The sequence below is a fragment of the Polypterus senegalus genome, chromosome 11, assembly GCF_016835505.1.
Source record: "Polypterus senegalus isolate Bchr_013 chromosome 11, ASM1683550v1, whole genome shotgun sequence".
NCBI classification, from domain to species: Eukaryota; Metazoa; Chordata; class Cladistia; order Polypteriformes; family Polypteridae; genus Polypterus; species Polypterus senegalus.
This window is the reverse complement of record NC_053164.1, coordinates 160,963,543-160,982,099: the sequence shown is the minus strand read 5'-3', so window position 1 is coordinate 160,982,099 and position 18,557 is coordinate 160,963,543. Positions and strand designations below refer to the sequence as shown.

The window sequence follows — 18,557 nt, the reverse complement described above, 5'->3', positions numbered from 1 at the left end:
ATGCCGCTGATCCACTCTAATTTTCAGAAAAAAGTGAACACCTAATGTTAAAGTGCAGTTGAGTTTTGCTGTCCCAGTGCAGTTACATGGGTCAGACGAACTGGTAAACATGGCAATGAATGAAATTAACTGTGATTTTTAATAGGCACTGTAAAAGGCTAAATGGTGTTGAACCACCCTGGTTGTCACAGTTTTGAGAAAAGGCAGATGCCTTTGTTAAGTTGCAGTTGAGTTTTGTACTGAGATTTGTGGTGCTGAAACTGAAAACCTATGGGCTGCTTGCAGTGTTATTGCTTTATATTGTTATATTCTGCATTTCTTTGCAACACAGTAATTCGTTTATATCCCTGTTTTTTAATCTATTTTATGCTAATATGGTTAAAAAAGCATTTTTAGTTACATTATTTTCAAGAAACACTTTGTAAGGCATACTAAATGTTTATTATTGAAACAGAAAAGTACAATAGGACTAATGCGGTCACCATGGACTACAGTCAGCCCTCGTTTATTGAGGTTAATCCATTCCAGACTCTGCCGTGATAAATTAATTTCCGTGAAGTAGGATTCTTTATTTATAAATCAAATATTTTCACAGTTAAAGCATAGAAAACCTGTTTACGACCTTCTAAATACATTTTCTAACATTATTAGAGCCCTCTAGACATGAAATAACACCCTTTAGTCAAATGTTTAAACTGTGCTCCATGAGAAGACAGAGATGACAGTTCCGTCTCACAATTAAAAGAATGCAAACATAGCTTCCTCTTCAAAGTGTGTGTCAGGAGCAGAGAATGTCAGAGAGAAAGAGAAAGAGAGGGTGAGAAAAGCAAACAATCGAAAATCAATAGGGCTTTTAAGTATACGAGGCACCGCCGGACAAAGCAGATACAAGGAAGGCAGCAATGTGAAGGTATTCTTTCAGCATTTTTTAGAGGAGCATCTGTATCCTCTAGGCGAACAGCCTCTGTGTAAACAGCCCCTCTGCTCACACCTCCTCCGTCAGGAGCAGAGAATGTCAGAGAGAGAGAGAGGCAGAGACAAGCAAACAATCAAAAATCAATATGTGTTGTTTGGGCTTTCAAGTATGTGAAGCGCCGCACGGAAAGCATATTGTATATCATTGAGGAGTTTTATTTAATATGTAATACGTGCTCTGATTGGGTAGCTTCTCAGCCATCTTGCAATAGCGTCCCTTGTATGAAATCAACTGGGCAAAGCAAGTGAGGAAGCATGTACCATAAATTAAAAGACCCATTGTCCGCAGAAATCCGCGAACCAGCAAAAAATCCGTGATATATATTTAGATATGCTTACATTTAAAATCCACGATAGAGTGAAGCCGCGAAACACGAAGCGCAAAATAGTGAGGGATCACTGTATATGACAAAAATAAATGTGTCTCTACATGTTTCATCTGACAGGTTTTTTGAAAATGATATAGTATTTTTGGCAACAGAAGCAAAGTAGAAAAATGATAAAATACATAACACTTCATAAACAGCGGTCTTTTTAAAATAGTTGCTCTGCAAAGGCTGATAATCTCATCATGTTACTATGCTTTGTGGAGAAGTACAGAGTGGTAGTTGTGAAAAGACTTCATGCTTTGGTTCCACATGACACTTCGCTGCTTTTTAGTAATGTTCTGTAGGTGACTGCAAGTATTTTAATTAACATGCTAATTAAAACAGCACTTTATAAATTACAGTTGTGCTTAAAAGTTTGGGAACCCTTTAGAATTTTCTATATTTCTGCATAAATATGACATAAAACATCATCAGATTTTCACTCAAGTCCTAAAAGTAGATAAAGAGAAACCAGTTCAACAAATTAGACAGAAATATTATACTTGGTCATTTATTTATTGAGGAAAATTATTGAATATTACATATTTGTGAGTGGCAAAAGTATGTGAACCTCAAGAATTAGCAGTTAGTTTGAAGGTGAAATTAGAGTCAGGTGTTTTCAATCAATGGGATGACAATCAGGTGTGAATGGGAACCCTGTGTTATGTAAAGAATACTGATCTATCAAAGTCTGCTCTTCACAACACATGTTTGTGGAAGTGTATCATGGCATGAACAAAGGAGATTTCTGAGGACCTCAGAAAAAGAGTTGTTGATGCTCATCAGGCTGGAAAAGGTTCCAAAGCCATCTCTAAAGAGTTTCCACCAATCCACAGTCAGACAGATTGTGTACAAATGGAGGAAATTCAAGACCATTGTTACCCACCCCAGGAGTGGTCGACTAACAAAGATCACTCCAAGAGCAAGGTGTGTAATAGTCAGCGAGGTCACAAAGGACCCCAGGGTATCTTCTAAGCAACTGAAGGCCTCTCTCACGTTGGCTAATGTTCATGTTCATGAGTCCACCATCAGGAGAACACTGAACAACAATCGTGTACATGACAGGGTTGCAAGGAGAAAGCCACTGCTCTCCAAAAAAAACATTGCTGCTCATCCTCAGTTTGCTAAAGATCACGTGGACAAACCAGAAGGCTATTGGAAGACTATTTTTGGTTTAAATGAAAAGCGTTATGCTTGGAAAAACAAAAACACTGCATTCCAGCATAAGAACCTTATTCCATCTGTGAAACATGGTGGTGGTTGTATCATGGTTTGGGGCTGTTTTTCTGCATCTGGGCCAGGACGGTTTGCCTTCATTGATGGAACAATAAATTCTGAATTATATCAGAGAATTCTATATGAAAATGTCAGGACATTAGTCCATGAACTGAATCTCAAGAGAAGGTGGGTAATGCCGCAAGACAATGACCCTAAGCACGCAAATCGTTCTACCAAAGAATGGTTAAAGAAGAAGTTAATGTTTTGGAATGGCCAAGTCAAAGTCCTGACCATAATCCAATAGAAATGTTGTGGAAGGACCTGAAGTGAGCAGGTAATGTGAGGAAAACCACCAACATCCCAGAGTTGAAGCTGTTCTGTACGGAGGAATGGTCTAAAATTCCTCCAAGCCGGTGTGCGGGAATGATCAAAAGTTACCGGAAATATTTAGTTGCAGTTATTGCTGCAAAGGGGAGTCACACCAGATACTGAAAGCAAAGGTTTCCATACTTTTGCCATTCACAAATATGTAATATTCAATCATTTTCCTTAATAAATAAATGACCAAGTAGAATATTTTTGTCTCATTTGTTTAACTGGTTTCTCTTTATCTACTTTTAGGACTTGAGTGAAAATCTGATGATGCTTTATGTCATATTTATGCAGAAATATAGAAAATTCTAAAGGGTTCACAAACTTTCAAGTACAACTGTAGTTCTTGTCAGTTTTATATTTGCCAACATACTTTTTATCTCCTTGCTTTTTTGGATGTAATTACTGTTTTAATAATAGTTTGACATCACAACTGGAGTCTTAGTTGTTGTATTAGCTGATGTTCTTTTGCACTCTGCGTATTCAACTTTGTTTAAGAAGCTGGCAATGTCCTTTCAAAGATAGAACATTAATTCATCCATCCACTGATCCATCTCTTATGTTTTCAAAGCACACCTCATTGGATTTTTTTTCTCCTCAATCTGTTCAGCAATCGTGTCACCTGTTAGTTTATCACCAGGTGCTTGCCAATCGATAAACACTAAGCTTTGATCAAAGCACTTTGTCATCAGGTACACTTAATCTCTTTGTGATCTAACATACTGCTAGCTGTAGTCATTTGTTGCTTAGCACAGACGTTTGACAATAGCTCATCATATAAGCTAAAATCAAATAGATTATGCCACCAGAGAAGAAATGGGGATACACATGTCAATAAATATTGTTTATTTTTCCAGTAGACTTCTTTTTTTTTCTGGACAGCCTTTATAAAAACGCATTTTCAACTGCTAGGATCTAGTTTATGAAAATCTGTTCTGTTCAAACTTACCCCATAATATCAGATTCTTTTTAAATTTTTTCAGAAATTGTTTTTTTTTTTTTTACATTTTATTGATTTTATTGTAATTATTCCATACAAATAGATCAATTTTTACAAAAATTAGGATTGAAAACAAATCAACCTCAACCCCTGAGAAAAATAGCATGGCCAATGGAATAAAACTTAAAACTAGTAAATTGATGAGTTTAATAGGCGGATAAAGATAAATGGAGAAGAAAAAGAAATGGGAAGAGAATCTATTTCCTCAGTGCTTTAAGAGTTTATTCTGAAATATTATTGATTAGATCCTGCCAGGTTTTAAAAAAGTTCTGCACAGATACTTAACTGGGAATTAGATTTTTTCCAATTTCAAATAATATAAAACATCAGTTACCCACTGACTTAAAAGAGGAGAGTTAAGATTCTTCCAGTTTTGGTAAAATAAGTCTGCGTGCCAATAGTATAGTGAAGGAAATCACAGTTTGTTTGTCCTTCTCCACTTTAAGCCCATCTGGGAGAACACCAAACACAGCTGTCAATGGGTTAGGAGGGATTGTGACACCAAGGCTGTATGAAAGGCACTTAAAAATTGAAGAAGCTGGAACTTGATTGCAGCGTTCGCAGGTTGGAACTTGCCCTGGAAACATTTTTGGACAATTTTAAGCGAGACAGATGTGCTCGATAAACATTGAGTTGTATGCTTTGCGCATATGGAGCTCGAATGAATTCTCTGCATTGCTACCTTCTACTCCTTTTCTGATATATTGAGTAAGAGATCCTTTTTCCATTGTCCTCTTGGATCTTTGAAAGGGAGGGACTGTGAAATAATTTTATATATTACAGAAATATTGACAGAGTCCTCGAAACTAAGCAATATTTTTTCCAGCATAGAGGGAGGTGGGAGATGGGGAAAATCGGGTAGGTTATGTTTAACAAAGTTACTGATTTGAAGATAGTGAAAGAAATGTGTTGCTGGAAAATTAAATTTGGAATGTAATTGTTCATGGGATGCAAAGATTTTGTCTATATAAAGAACTCTAAAGCAATATAATCCCAAATGTTTTCAAGATATTAAAAACTGCTTATGTTTGCGAGGGTTGAAAAAGGTGGTTCTCATGCAGAGGTGCCACAGATAAAAGAATCTCCATCTTAAAATGCTTTCTACATTGGTTCCATATTCTGAGTGAGTAAAGCTCAATTGGGTTATTAGTATATTGGTGATAACTTGCATATATTGGGGCACAAAGCAGGGAATATAAAGAAGTACTGCAGTATTTTATTTCTATTGCGGACCAAGCCCGTGTATGTTCATCTATTTGTGTCCTGGTTTTTATAGCTTGTATGTTTGCTGCCCAGTAATAAAACTGAAAGTTAGGTAGAGCCATGCCACCTTCTGCCTTAGGTCTTTCTAGGGTCGCTCTTTGGATACATGGATGTTTTAAGTTCCAAATAAATGAATTTATGTTGAATCTGATTGCTTAAAAAATTATTTGTTGATGTATATTGGAATGTTTTGAAATAAAAAGATAAGCTTAGGAAGGATAGTCATCTTAACAACATTAATTCTTCCAGTTAGAGTGAGTTGAAGGGTTGACTATCTATGCAAGTCTTGCTTAATTTTTTCCATACAGGCGGCAAAATTTTGTTGATAAATAGCTTTATTTTTACTTGTGATATTTACCCCTAGGTATTTAAACTGATCTGCAATAATAAAAGGGAAGTTGTCCAATCTAATATTGTATGCTTGAGAATTCACTGGAAAGAACACATTTTTAATTAAATTAATTCTGAGACCAGAGATCTTTTGAAATTCTGTAAGTGCTTTAAAGACTGCAGGCACAGTATTTTGTGGGTCTGATATATACAAAACCATATCTCCTGCATATAGAAATCTAATCCTCCTTATCTGATAAGCATTTCGACAGTGAACTGCCAGTGGTTCAATGGCGAATGCAAATAGCAGTGGTGACAAGGGGCATCCTTGTCTGGTACCACATTCTAGTTTAAAGTAGTCTGAACAAATGTTGTTAATACAAACTGAAGCGTCTGGATAGGTATACAGTAGTTTGATCCATGCTCAAATGTTCAGGCCAAACCCAAATTTCTCTAATGTAGTGAAAAGGTACAATAATTCCATTCAATCATATCAAATGCTTTTTTCTGCATCCAACAATAATAATATCTCCGGTGTATTTGACTTTGCAGGTGAATATATTAAATTAAACATTGAAACCTCAGTGTCGGCCTTTAATAAATCCACTTTGATCTTGTGATATTACCAAAGGCAGCACTTTCCCCATCCTTCTAGCTAGGACTTTGGAGAGTATCTTAACATCATTATTCAGAAGTGAAATTGGTCTGTATGATGCACATTGTAATAAGTCCTTATTTTGTTTAGGAAAGACAGTGATTAATGATTAGTGAAACGTTTGAGGTAGAATTTGATTATCTCTAGCTTCTGTAAATTTTGATAATAAGAGGGGAGCTAGCTGAGTGGAGAATTTCTTATAAAATTCGACAGGGTAGTCATCAGGGCCTGCTGCTTTCCTGCTCTGAAGTGACTTTATAACATCTAGCGCTAGAGGTTTATCCAGTTCCTCTGCAATAAAAGTATCTATTTGTGGTATCTGTAATGTATCCAGAAATGCATTAGATTGTGTGTTGTCTTCTTTGAACTCAGTTGAATATAAGGATTTATAGTAGTCTGTAAATGTGTGCATTGTATTTTTATGGTTAATGATTTTATCTCCATTCATGTTGGTGATTTCTGGGATTGCATTGCGAACTTATTGCTTGTAAATTTTTTGAGCTAAGAGCTTATTAGCTTTCTCTCCATGTTCATAGTAATATGTCTTGATTTAAAAATGAGTTGTTCAGTTTCTTTGGTTGTTAAGAGGTTGAGTTCAGAATGCAGAGCCTGTCTTTTCCTATGAAGAGCCTCACTTGGACACCTGGCATGTTCTTCATCTATTCTAGTAATTTCGCTTCTTGGTTTCTAATTTATTTCTGTGGGAAAGATATGAAATAATATGTCCTCTTAAGAAGGCCTTTAGAGTTTCCCAGAGTATTCCTGCAGAGAACAGAACAAGATGCAGAGGACAGAAAGATACAGAAGAAGATGACCCGCTGTGGCGACCCCTAACGGGAGCAGCCAAAAGAAGAAGAAGAAGATATTTTTCTGAATGTCTTTCTTGAGCTCATTTATGGCCGTGGCCACTGTTGCGATCATTTCCTTCAGTTCGAACAAATCTTTTCAGCTTTCATGCTCCGTGGGTGAAGTAGCAACCCCCGTTACAGCCGATGCTTCTGGCTCGCGAAGAGTAGATGAATGTGCGGACTGCAAGGCCATCTCTAGTTTCAAGTGATCTTCTAGAATCAGCGAGCTATCAGGACTTGCATCACTTGCACCTTTGCTCCCATTTTCGCTCTCAACTGGAGATGATGCAGTGGAGCAGGGTCCTGGGAAGTCTGTGCTTTCGCCTGCCTGTTCCAGGTCAGTCTCTGAAAGTCCGTACCTTGCACTTGGGCTTGATGCCTGTCTAGACTTGGGTGTAGTTTTAGGTTTCTTTTCCGTTTCTTTCTGGTCCCCATTCTTGTAACTCATGTTTATATACTGTAGTAGAAACTCCTTTGGTTGGGTAAATACAGGATACCTCAGGATAATAAGAAATAAGAGAAAAAATAAAGTCGCTGCAACGGAGCTCCGCTTTAGATATCCATCTCCCGTAACAGATAAGACCAGAAATTTTCAGAATTTGTTGATATTTGTTGGGTGCAGAATGGAGAAAGAACAGTTTTGTGTGATATTATAAGCTATCAAAACTTACTACTATTAATATTTCACACATGACAAGGAAAGATAGTTGAATGATAAAAGTATTCAAATCCACTACTGGTATATTGCATGTGTTCAATTAATTTCTTTTTCATGTTTATTACAACAATTATGTTTAATTCTTTCTGTTACATGCCTACCGAATGCAGTAATTCATTTTGTGTATTTTATTATGAATTATTAATTTAAATTTGATATTACAATAGACATTTACTTTTTATAAATTCACTTTGAGATCCACTATATATTTTTTTCAGATACAGAGCCTATAAAAAGTATTCTCTTCACAAATTGTTATCCAACATTGAATCACATTGGATTTAATTTGGCTTTTCCCCTATAGTCTAACTTTGAAAATAAAACTTTAATAATAATTTAAAACAATAAGGCTAATATCAAATTAGATTTTCTAATATATATATTTTCAAAAAATTAAAAGCTTAAAAAACTTCAGTAAAAGTTGCAATTTTCTCTTGAACTTTGTACTTTTTAACCTTAATATCTCCATAACACAGAATGTGATATCAATGTGATTTTTATTTCAAAAGAATCAGAAACAATTGTGTAACACAATAATACCAATTTTATGTGTTTGTTTTGACCACAATAGTCATTGGAAATTTTTAATTATTTAAGCTTTTTAAAAAATGTTAATGTTTGCTGCACAACTCTTTAGCTGTTTATTATATTAAAAATCCATTCCCTTTTTTCTGAATGGCCATTTTATGGTGAATAAAAAAATATCATATTCAATTACTGTCTAGAGCAAATAGTAAGCAAGCTAATTACCCATTTGCTGCATAAAGTTCACTTTGCTATGAGTTCAATAAAATCAGATAAATGTTGAGGAACTTTTTTGAGTTAATGGGGAAGGATGAACTAACCTAGTTTTGAGTGGATTATAATGGTGCAATTTTTTTTATGTGTCACTCAGGGCTAGGGAAGCATCTGCCAGCTATACTGGACTAATAATTGTTGCTTAAAATGTGATCTGTACTGAGAGGCAGCAGTGCTAACAACATTTTGCTTCATGCAAAAAAGACACATGGAACAAATACCACAAATATAATACAGCAAATGGCCATAATTTATCTAGATCACTGCACTCACAGAGTTCCAGTCTTGGGGCACACATTAGCTGTGCCACAAAGTGTTGGCATGGAACTAACTCATTCCATTGTCTGAAGTGGTGGCTTCAGGCACAACCTGAATGTATTTATTGTTTCTCATGTATCTGTTCAGATGCTTGCAATTTTTATTTCATCAAGAATAAAAGAACTGCCTTGAAAAAAGTTACATATTCTTCATTATTATTATTTTCATAGGGTCTCATATTTTCAGACTAGGTGAGGGGAATGGCACCTTTAAGGTTTGTTTTGACGCACATGGCTAATTATGCATGCGTAATCAACTGTTCGGCACTGCGCGGTGAGTGCACAAGAATCAGTGTTATAGAATATATTCGGTGTCAGTGCTCACAGTGTTCTCATTATAGGCAGCTAACTAAAATAAAAAATACTGCAAGTTTTTTTACTTTTTTATTAAAGCATGCGATATGCAAATCCAGAAGGAGCAGAGATCAGGTTGTGACATCTTGCATGTGAGAAGCGTATCATACAGTGATCTTACAGTACCTATGCATGAAAGTTCTGTGCCTGGCATCTACAGCTCTGTGATATCTTTCTGACATCACAATTTATCATCAGATGCTGGGAAAAAAAAATTTCATCTAAGCTGGCAAATTGCCAGGAAAATGTTTGTTGAACAAAGTCACTGGAGAACACTGCATATTCATTGTGAAAAACACTTTGGGAATTTTGATAATCAGTTTCAAGATTGGTGCTTGAGATGGAGTAACAAAAGTCTTATGAGAAGGTGTAAGTGATAGAAGAAGGACACCTTATGTACAGTACAATGTCCATTTTAGGACATCCTCCTCCCTCAGAGAAAACTCCATCCTTCCTACTACCTTCGACAAAATATTCCTCCTCCCTGCAAGGAATCCCCCATCACCCCTCCTCCCTCCTTCCAGTACCGTCCGCTCTCAGTTCTCCTCCTATCTCCGTCATCCGCCTTCAGCTCTCCATCAATAAAACAGAAATATATACCTTTATTTTTGCTTCCTTGACTTGTGGAGGTGTATGTATCCTGTAGCAAAGACCTAACTTTTTTTTCATGAAAGCCCCTTTCAGTCAATAAACCTTAAAAACAGGTGTAAAGATATTGACAATAAGCTATGCAAACCCACCAAGACATGGAATCGTTTAAATCAAGGCGCTGCCCTACCTTCTTCCAGCCCCAAGGCGTTCGTATTTTTCCAAAGCAGTTCTGGTCTCCATCGGCATCTGTAGCTGAGTCGAAAAACACCATCCCATACTATTAGTTAACGATTAACACATTTCTATATGTATTGTAAGCATACAATACAACTGATAATATGTTGCGCTTATTTATCTGGTGTACCGAAATTTTCGCGTGTTTAATGGCTGAAATCCGACATGGTTTGTGCCTTTCAGAATGAAAAAAGTTTGCGTTTACCCTTTTAATAAATGGTGAGCTTTTAAGCCTGAGAAATCACCGCAAAAATGCACATGTTTTAATGCAAGTGTTAATATGTATGCTTACACAGTATTAAAAGACACTCAACAATTAATGTCATTTACCTTTGTTCCTGCGTTTGAGTTGTGCTGTAAATTCTTACTGTGAAATATAATTGACAAATAATTTGGTGAATGAACTTGTAAAGAAGGTGGAGCTGGAGTATTAAGTCACTTCATTAACGAAAATGCCGTGATGTGCGGGGTTTGGAGTGTAGGGGTTGACGAAGAGCTGAAGGCGGATGATGGAGATAGGAGGAGAAATGAGAGCGGACGGTGGTGGAAGGAGGGAGGAGAAGGGAGGGAGGATGGGTGACGGGGTGTTCCTGGCAGGGAGGAGGAATATTTTGTTGAAGGTAGTAGGAAGGGAGGAGGATGTCCTAAAATGGACACCGTACTTATGGGGATATGCCAGCAGTGCTTCTCAAGATGGAGGAGGATGACTGTGCTGCTCGTACATCATTTGTCAGCATTTGAGTTGCATATTATGACTGTGGTGCATTCTACACACTCTATAACATTTATTCATTATTACTAAACTATTATTATAATATTATTACTTTTTCCATATATTGTTCTTTGCCATAAAATTACTAGTGCTATATAATACTAAAAATGTTTTTCTGCCATGATGAATTGGTCATAAATGTCAGATCTGATTTCTGTTTATTTTACACATGTAACACAAATTTTATCACTCTTCAGAGTGGGTAGAACAGCCAGATACAAATACAAAATAATTTGTCATATAAGAAACATATTGGGCAGCCATTTGGTTTTAGAAGTCAAATAATTCATTAAATTGAGAACATCTGTCTGTAGTTGAAGGGTTTGATTATAGTATAACTGCACCTGTACATGGAAAGTCCAACTTGTACACAATAAAGACAAAGGAATACTCCAAGAAACTCCATGATAGGGCAATTGAAAAGCACAGGTCAAGGGACTGATACAAAAAATTTTCAAGTCACTATATAACGCTTGGTGTACAATTAAATCAATCATCAAAAATAGGAAAGAGTATGCTGCAGCTGTAAATCTGCCTTAAGCAGTTCAGCCACAAAAACTGAGTAATCATCAGTTAACGCTGAAGGAATTACAAGCTACAGTGGATTAGATTGGAGAGTCATTGTATACAGCAACTATTGCCTGAAGGTTTGACCAATTACAGCAGCGTTTCTCAACCTTTAAGTATTTGCGACCCGAGTTTTCATAACAGTTTTAATCACACCCCCCCTAACATTTTTTTGAAATGTAGATGCATATTTTATTATACCTACTTAACTTTTATCGACATTGATCTAACTCTATATTTATTGTTCTAGTATCAGAATGTAGTTTAAGTTAATTTGTTTTGGTTTCAACAGATGTTTTTTTCGTATTTTTGATTCTTGTTTTCTTTTTTTCACATCTTCGCGCCCCCCTTTTTGTTACTTCGCGCCCCCCTAGGGGGGCCCGACCCACAGGTTGAGAACCACTGAGTTACAGCTTTATGTAAGAGGGGTAAAGAGGAAGCCACTGTTTAAAAAAATGCAGATGACCTTTGCAGACTGTATACAGGAGACTCTGAAGTCAGCTGGAAGAAGGTTCTGTAATCTGATGAAACCAAAGCTTTTTTTGCCCATCAAATTAAATGACCTATTTGCTGGAAACCAAAGAACAATTAGGAAAAATAGTGTTCAGATGTACAAAAGATACATCTAATAAACACTAACTTGACGTCAATACTTGTGCAATCAATTACTTTGTGTTTTATATTTATAATAAATTTAGATCACTTTGTAGAGGTCTGTTTTTACTTTGATATTAATGAGTCATTCTTTATTGTTTAATGCCACGGAAACTAAACTAAATCCTCTTTACTTCAATGTTTTGTAACAATAAACGGGGGGTGGGGGGACGGGTTGGGAGTAAGTGGGACATGGTGAATGCTTTTTATAGGCATGGTAATTGGAAATTTTTAAATTATTACATAATTCCTGAATCATTGTTTTTTCCCCTAGTGAAGTATGCTGAGGAAGCCTGCGCTGTGCTCTTCTCACCTGAATTTAAACCCTGCCACTATGAGGTCAACCCTGCTCCATTTTTCAAAAATTGCCGCTATGATGTGTGCTCATGTTCTGACGGACATGAGTGTCTGTGCTCAGCTGTGGCCAGCTATGCAACTGCCTGCACCAGGAAAGGAGTGCTTATAAATTGGAGAACTTCAGATTTTTGTGGTAAGAAAGACCAAGAAAAAATGGGTGTTTCAAGATTTCAAATATACTATATTTTCTGAATGATTTTCTGTCATCTAGAACTTGAATTAATTATTGTGACACACAATTTTATAAAAAAATCTGGCTAATGATAGCTTCTTGTTACTGAAAGATGTTATTTTACTAATGACACCTTTCAGTCAAAAACATTTTTTTTGTCTATTAAACAATAAAGATGTCCCATTGGCAATTTTTAAAAAGCTGCTCAACCACAGACCTTGGTAGCTTGTTTCAGATTCCCACGACTCTTTGTGTAATAAGATACTTCCTATTCTTTATCTTATATGCATTTCACCTTGATTGCCCATACTCTACCAATAGTTTACTGTTCTCTTGCATTTAGAATTCCATTTGACCCATTTTTACAGTTATTTTTGACACAGTTACTGCAATTAACCATACTTTTTCATTTTTAAATGAAACAATTTAAAGCTAAGTCAATTAATATTAAGAAAACAAATGTTTAGACTTAAATGATATCAGTACACCTCTTTATACTATTTTATATGTAGTGTAACAGATAGGGGGCGCTATCACTCCCTGGAACCCTCAGACTATACGCCAGACACCAGACAAAAGTCCAAAATAATGACTTTTTATTTTTGAACTATATAGTGCACAAAGCACCCTCCTCTCCACAATACTCATAAATAAATCACAATTCTCAATAATACAATCCTCCAACTCTCCCAGACGCGTTGCCACCCTTCCACCCAGCTCAGCTCATCGTCTGAGGATTTCCCACAATCCTTTATAGTCCTTGACTTGGAAGTGTTTCTTCTGTCTTCATCAATGTGACTGGTAACACTTCAGGGTCAGATAAAAACTCCTTTTCTTCAACCCAGAAGCACGTCATTCCTCTTGTCCATGTGACTTGGATGTACTTTTGGGGTGCAAGGCAAATACTCTTTGTTCCTCCCTGCAGCGTCCTCTAGTGGCCCCCATGGTATCGAATAGGGCTGTGAATAAACACTTCAATGTCCACGATACCCTGCTGGAATTCTAATCTCTTCAATCCTACCTGGACTTGCACATGGCACAGGGAGAACTACCTTCTCAGTTCTGCATCTCTTCCTGGCACCTAACTCTTTAAATGTGAATTGCAGAACTGACAAACAACCCTTATGCACATCATTTTTTCCAGCATGGACAATGACAACTGCATCCACCCCTGCTCTGGCCAAGGGCATATCAAAACTTCCAGGGAGGTCTCTCACTTTTTCAACTGGAAGACGACACACCATATGAGACTCCCTGTCTCTGGAGCAAACCTGCACTTCTATCCTCCTAATGAATGTGTCACCAACTTCCAATTCTTCTCTCTTTCTTTCTGGCATCTCATTTTGAGGTGGTCCATTGGGGCTCCTCATGCTTGTCTACCACTTCAGAATCATCAGAAACACTTTCCAGCTCCACAAGGACCTGAAAATGATTTGACACTTCCAAGAAAGTCTGCACCCTTTACGTTGCACCTTGTGACTGTGACCCCCCACCTACAGTGTCTCTATCTATCTGGTCTGGAATCTCCTCTTAGGGGTGCACACTATCTCTCTAAAGGTCACCTAGGCCAGGTACACCAATTCTCTTCTACAATGCAGGCCAGCCAACATCTGCTCCCTGAACTAGAGGTGCTGGTACCTCCTGCAGATGTACCCCTCATAGAAGACTTGCTTCTCCAAGCCTTCATCTAGAAAGTCCAACAATCAACAAGACTTACATTGCACTGGCCTCATTATTAAAATTTGACTATGGATTACTAAAACTTTTGTTTTGTTATTTTGAAAAATACGTATCACTTAATTTTCTTTTTCTATTCCTTAAAAACAGATCCATAAAAAATGGAGATTTATGTGTTTTAAAAATTGCCTTAAAATGTTACTCCAAACTTTATTCTGTGTTTTTTAGTTAAAACTCTTCCATCTCAGTTAGATGATATGATAGAAGTATTAAGCCAACAGACATCCTTAAAACTCCCAACTCACAAAAAGTATTGATTTATTGCTTGATATACCATACCTAAGGGTAAACTTTGAGCACTGACTTCATCAAAATTATAAACTGTAGAGGACAATGTAAAAGGAAAACCTTCACAGAAAACCTAGACTTTCTTGTAGTCTTATAGTACAGTGTTTTTGTTTAAAATGAAGATTGTTCACTATGACCATACATTGACTATTGCAAAGTAAATAAAATTACCAAAAAAATAACAATATCCACAAATTAAATTTCTTTCTCACTAAACCATGAATTCTTCTTCAGAAATATATTGGCCATGCTTTTTCTAGTATGTACAGTTTAACATGTTTAACATTTAGTCATCACTACATAAAAATAATTTTAAAAATTTTTAGTAAAAGTTTCAGTTAAAGTTTTTGTAAAGTTACAGAAATATACATTTTTCTAGGCAATTTGATTACAAAATTAGGTGAATAAATGGAGTGATCTAAAGTTACCTCAATGTTAAATTAGAGGATGCCTGAAAATTTGAAGAAAATACAACATTCAGTTCTATTACCTCTACAATGATACCTTTGAATAAGACATAATGTAATAAATTAGTTTGGATTCCAGAGGCCCAAGAGTCATTTGGCAAATTAAAAACAAATATATTCCAGTAATTCCATTTTGTATTAGCCAGATGTCACCCATCAGTTTGAAGTTTAAGTAGACACTTTCATTTTTCATTTTAGTTGGCAGTCACATTGAACTTGTCTCTCATTATAAATGTCTTGGCCTTGTCTTGATGGCAAACTTCCTGTGATGACAAACTGCATATTAAAAATTTGGTTTAAAAAATTACCTTATTTTTGCAGAAATAAAGCTAATTTTCCTGTTTTGTATATAGAAAGTTTATAGAAATAATATGTCTTTCAGTCCAGGATTAAGGTAATTTACCTTACTTTTTGTCTACTTGAACCTCAGTATATAACCTTGTTTGCCTATAATATTTAAACTATTACTTGTGTTAGATATTTTCCAGACATGGGAAAGACTGTTTTTTAGAAATTGTGCTTTATATCTTGAAATATACTTCATAGGACTTTGAAATCAGATGTACTTATTACACTAAAACATTTTAAGTACTTATTTTTTAGTTTGGTTGTATAGGAGTATAACTTTTTGCCTAATGGTTTCATATTTTGTTTTATGTAATGTATAATATTTTGACATTTATTTCAGTCCTTTTATTGTTTTATGTAGCCTGGCATCTTCAAAAATGGGTGTTTTCTAAATATATGTCTTCTGACATTTAAATAAAAGGTTAAATAAATGTTGCAAATGAACAAATCTGTTAATCTGATCTGTTAAAGAGATGAGATGCCCAGAAGACCAGACATATCAACAGTGTGGAAGTCCATGCAATGAAACATGTCGTTCCCTCTCCTTTCCGGATGTCTCCTGCTCTGAACTCTGTATAGAAGGATGTTTTTGCAGCCCAGGACTTTATGCTACAGAGAATGGAGAATGTGTTCTTAAATCACAGTGCCCTTGCTATTATGATGGAGAACTCTTTCAGCCTGGAGATGTCATTTCCAACCACATCAATTTGTGGTAAGACTTGTACCATTTTGTATTTGAAGTAATGGCGGAGCATGTTTGACTTTCCCATGTATACCCCATTTAGACCATAAGAGTGTCTAAAGGATTTTTCTCTAATTGTTCAAGATCAACAGTTATACTATATTAGTTGATTTCTAATCTGTCTAGAATTTCTATTTCTTTCAGGAATCAGAAATTGTACTGCTTAATTGCAATTAACATACCAATAAGTGAAACCAACTATTTTTATTGAAAAATTAGGTCTTTATACTTATGTTAGAATTATCCAATTAAACTGTTACTCCTAATGACAAATGTAATATTAGTAGCTTAATTTTTTGCTCTTCTCTGTTTTCAGTTACTGTGAGAATGGGGCAATGACCTGTTCATCTAATGAGTTGCCAGGGGCAATGCTGTCTGACATGTTTTTCAATGATTTGCCATCTCTCAGAGGTAAGGGATAGTTAGTGTCAAAATCACTTAAGGAATACAATAGTACAGTTTAAATCAAATTATAGTTTATAGAGGAGTCTGAATTTTTTTTTTTCTAAACGTATTGGAAGAGTGGCACTCTGATGCACTGCTCGCTACAAATACTGTAGTAACAAACACCACTTTTTGTCTTTCTTTTATATCTCATGACATAGATAAATGTACAAAAATGTTAAAACATAACATATATGGGCCTAAATAAACTAGTACAATGAAACTTCTGGATTAATTAAAAATTATACAAATCTGTAAGCATCAGTTAGTTAAACTGACCAATACATTTCTCATAAAGGTTTAATATTGTAAAGAAGAAATAAAGTTGTTAGAATATAAAGATTTTGAAAAAAACTAGAAGTGGTAAATTTGAAATAAGTGTATTGCATAAATGTAAATGACCTAAATACTGGTTTTACATTCATTTCTTTAGTAAAGCCTAACCATACCTATTTTAGAAAACTAGAACAATGTAAGTAAAGAAAAATTGTTAAATGTACTTAGCATGGTCCCACAGTAGTCAACACAAAATCAGATCTAAGACACACATAGATGGTTTCATTTTTGAAGTCAATGGCAAAAGTTATGTTTTGTTTATCAAAAGTGAACTTAATGTGGAAGCGTGTTATCTGAAATTGCAGATCTTATTGACAAGATGACTAAAATAATCAAGGTAAATCATGAGAGGTCTTTTCTTCTTTAATGGGATTTTTTTTATTAAATTCATTAAAAGCATGTAAAATTCCATACAATCATGTCAAACATAACAAAGCTAAATTCAATTCAACCCCCACTCATGAGAAAGAGTGAAAGGCCAACAGCCAGACTAAAACTTTTGAGAGTAGTAAACAGAGAAAGATGTCTTTCTCCTCAATATAAATGCTTATTCTAAAACGTTAATTAGATCCTGCCAGGTTTTAAAAAAAGTTTTGAACCTATCCTCTGAGAATTTGATTTATTGCAATCTCAAATAGTATATAACATCAGTTGCCCTCTGATTTACAATAGGTGGGTTTAGATTCTTCCAGCTGAGCAAGTCTACATGTTAGTAGTTAAGTAAAGCCAATTACAATTTGTTTGTCCTTCTCCACTTTAAGCCCATCTAGGAGTACACCAAACACAGCTGTTATTGGATTAGGAGTGATTGTGACACCAAGGCTGTCTGATAGGCATTTAAAATTTTTGTCCAGAATGATGTTAATTTCGTACACATCCAAAATATGTGGCCTAGTGAAGCTTGAGGTTGCCCATGAAACATTTAGGACAATTTTAAATGAGATAGATGTGCTCAATAAGAAAATTTAAGTTGAAAAATTACACATATGGAGCTTGATTGAATTCTGTGCATGGCTGTCTTCCACTCCTTTTCTGATATATTGAGTAAGAGATCCTTTTCCCACTGTACTCTGGGATCTTTAAAAGGAAGGGTCTTTAAAATGGTTTTATATATTATAGAAATGCTATATGAGTCTTCAAGACTGATCAATATCTCTTCTGGAATAGAAATAGGTTGGAGGTGAGGAAAATTAGGCAGGTTTCATTTATCAAAGTTTGTAATTTGCAGATAGTGGAAAAATTGTGTTGATGGTACACTAAATTTGGAGTTTAATTGTTCATAGAATGCAAATAAATTGTTTATATACAAATCTCTAAATGATTTACAGTTTCTAAACATTAAAGATGTGTCAGTTTGAGAGGGTAGAAAAAGGTGGTTATCATGTAGATGCGCCACAAATAAAATATTCACTAACTTGAAGAGCTTCCTACATTGACCCCATATTCTACGTGAATGAAGGACAGTTGGGTTATTAGTTTATTGACGATACCTTGTTTCTACTATTGTACAAAACAAGGAATCTAAAGAAGTACTGCAGGATTTCATTTCTATTGCAGACCAAACTAGTGTGTGTTCATCTGTTTTTGTCAATGTCCAGGTTTTTATAGACTGTATATTTGTTGCCTAGTAAT

At 35.5% G+C, this 18,557-nt stretch overlaps 1 protein-coding gene across 1 annotated transcript in view; it reads left to right on the top strand.

The window, feature by feature from the left end:
* Positions 1 to 18,557, top strand: part of vwf (von Willebrand factor) — a 222,640-nt gene that overhangs the window by 66,932 nt on the left and 137,151 nt on the right. Inside the window, exons 15-17 of the mRNA XM_039769977.1 lie at positions 12,309 to 12,524; positions 15,875 to 16,115; positions 16,462 to 16,556. Coding sequence (XP_039625911.1) covers positions 12,309 to 12,524; positions 15,875 to 16,115; positions 16,462 to 16,556 — 552 coding nt within the window. The remainder of the gene's footprint in view (positions 1 to 12,308; positions 12,525 to 15,874; positions 16,116 to 16,461; positions 16,557 to 18,557) is intronic.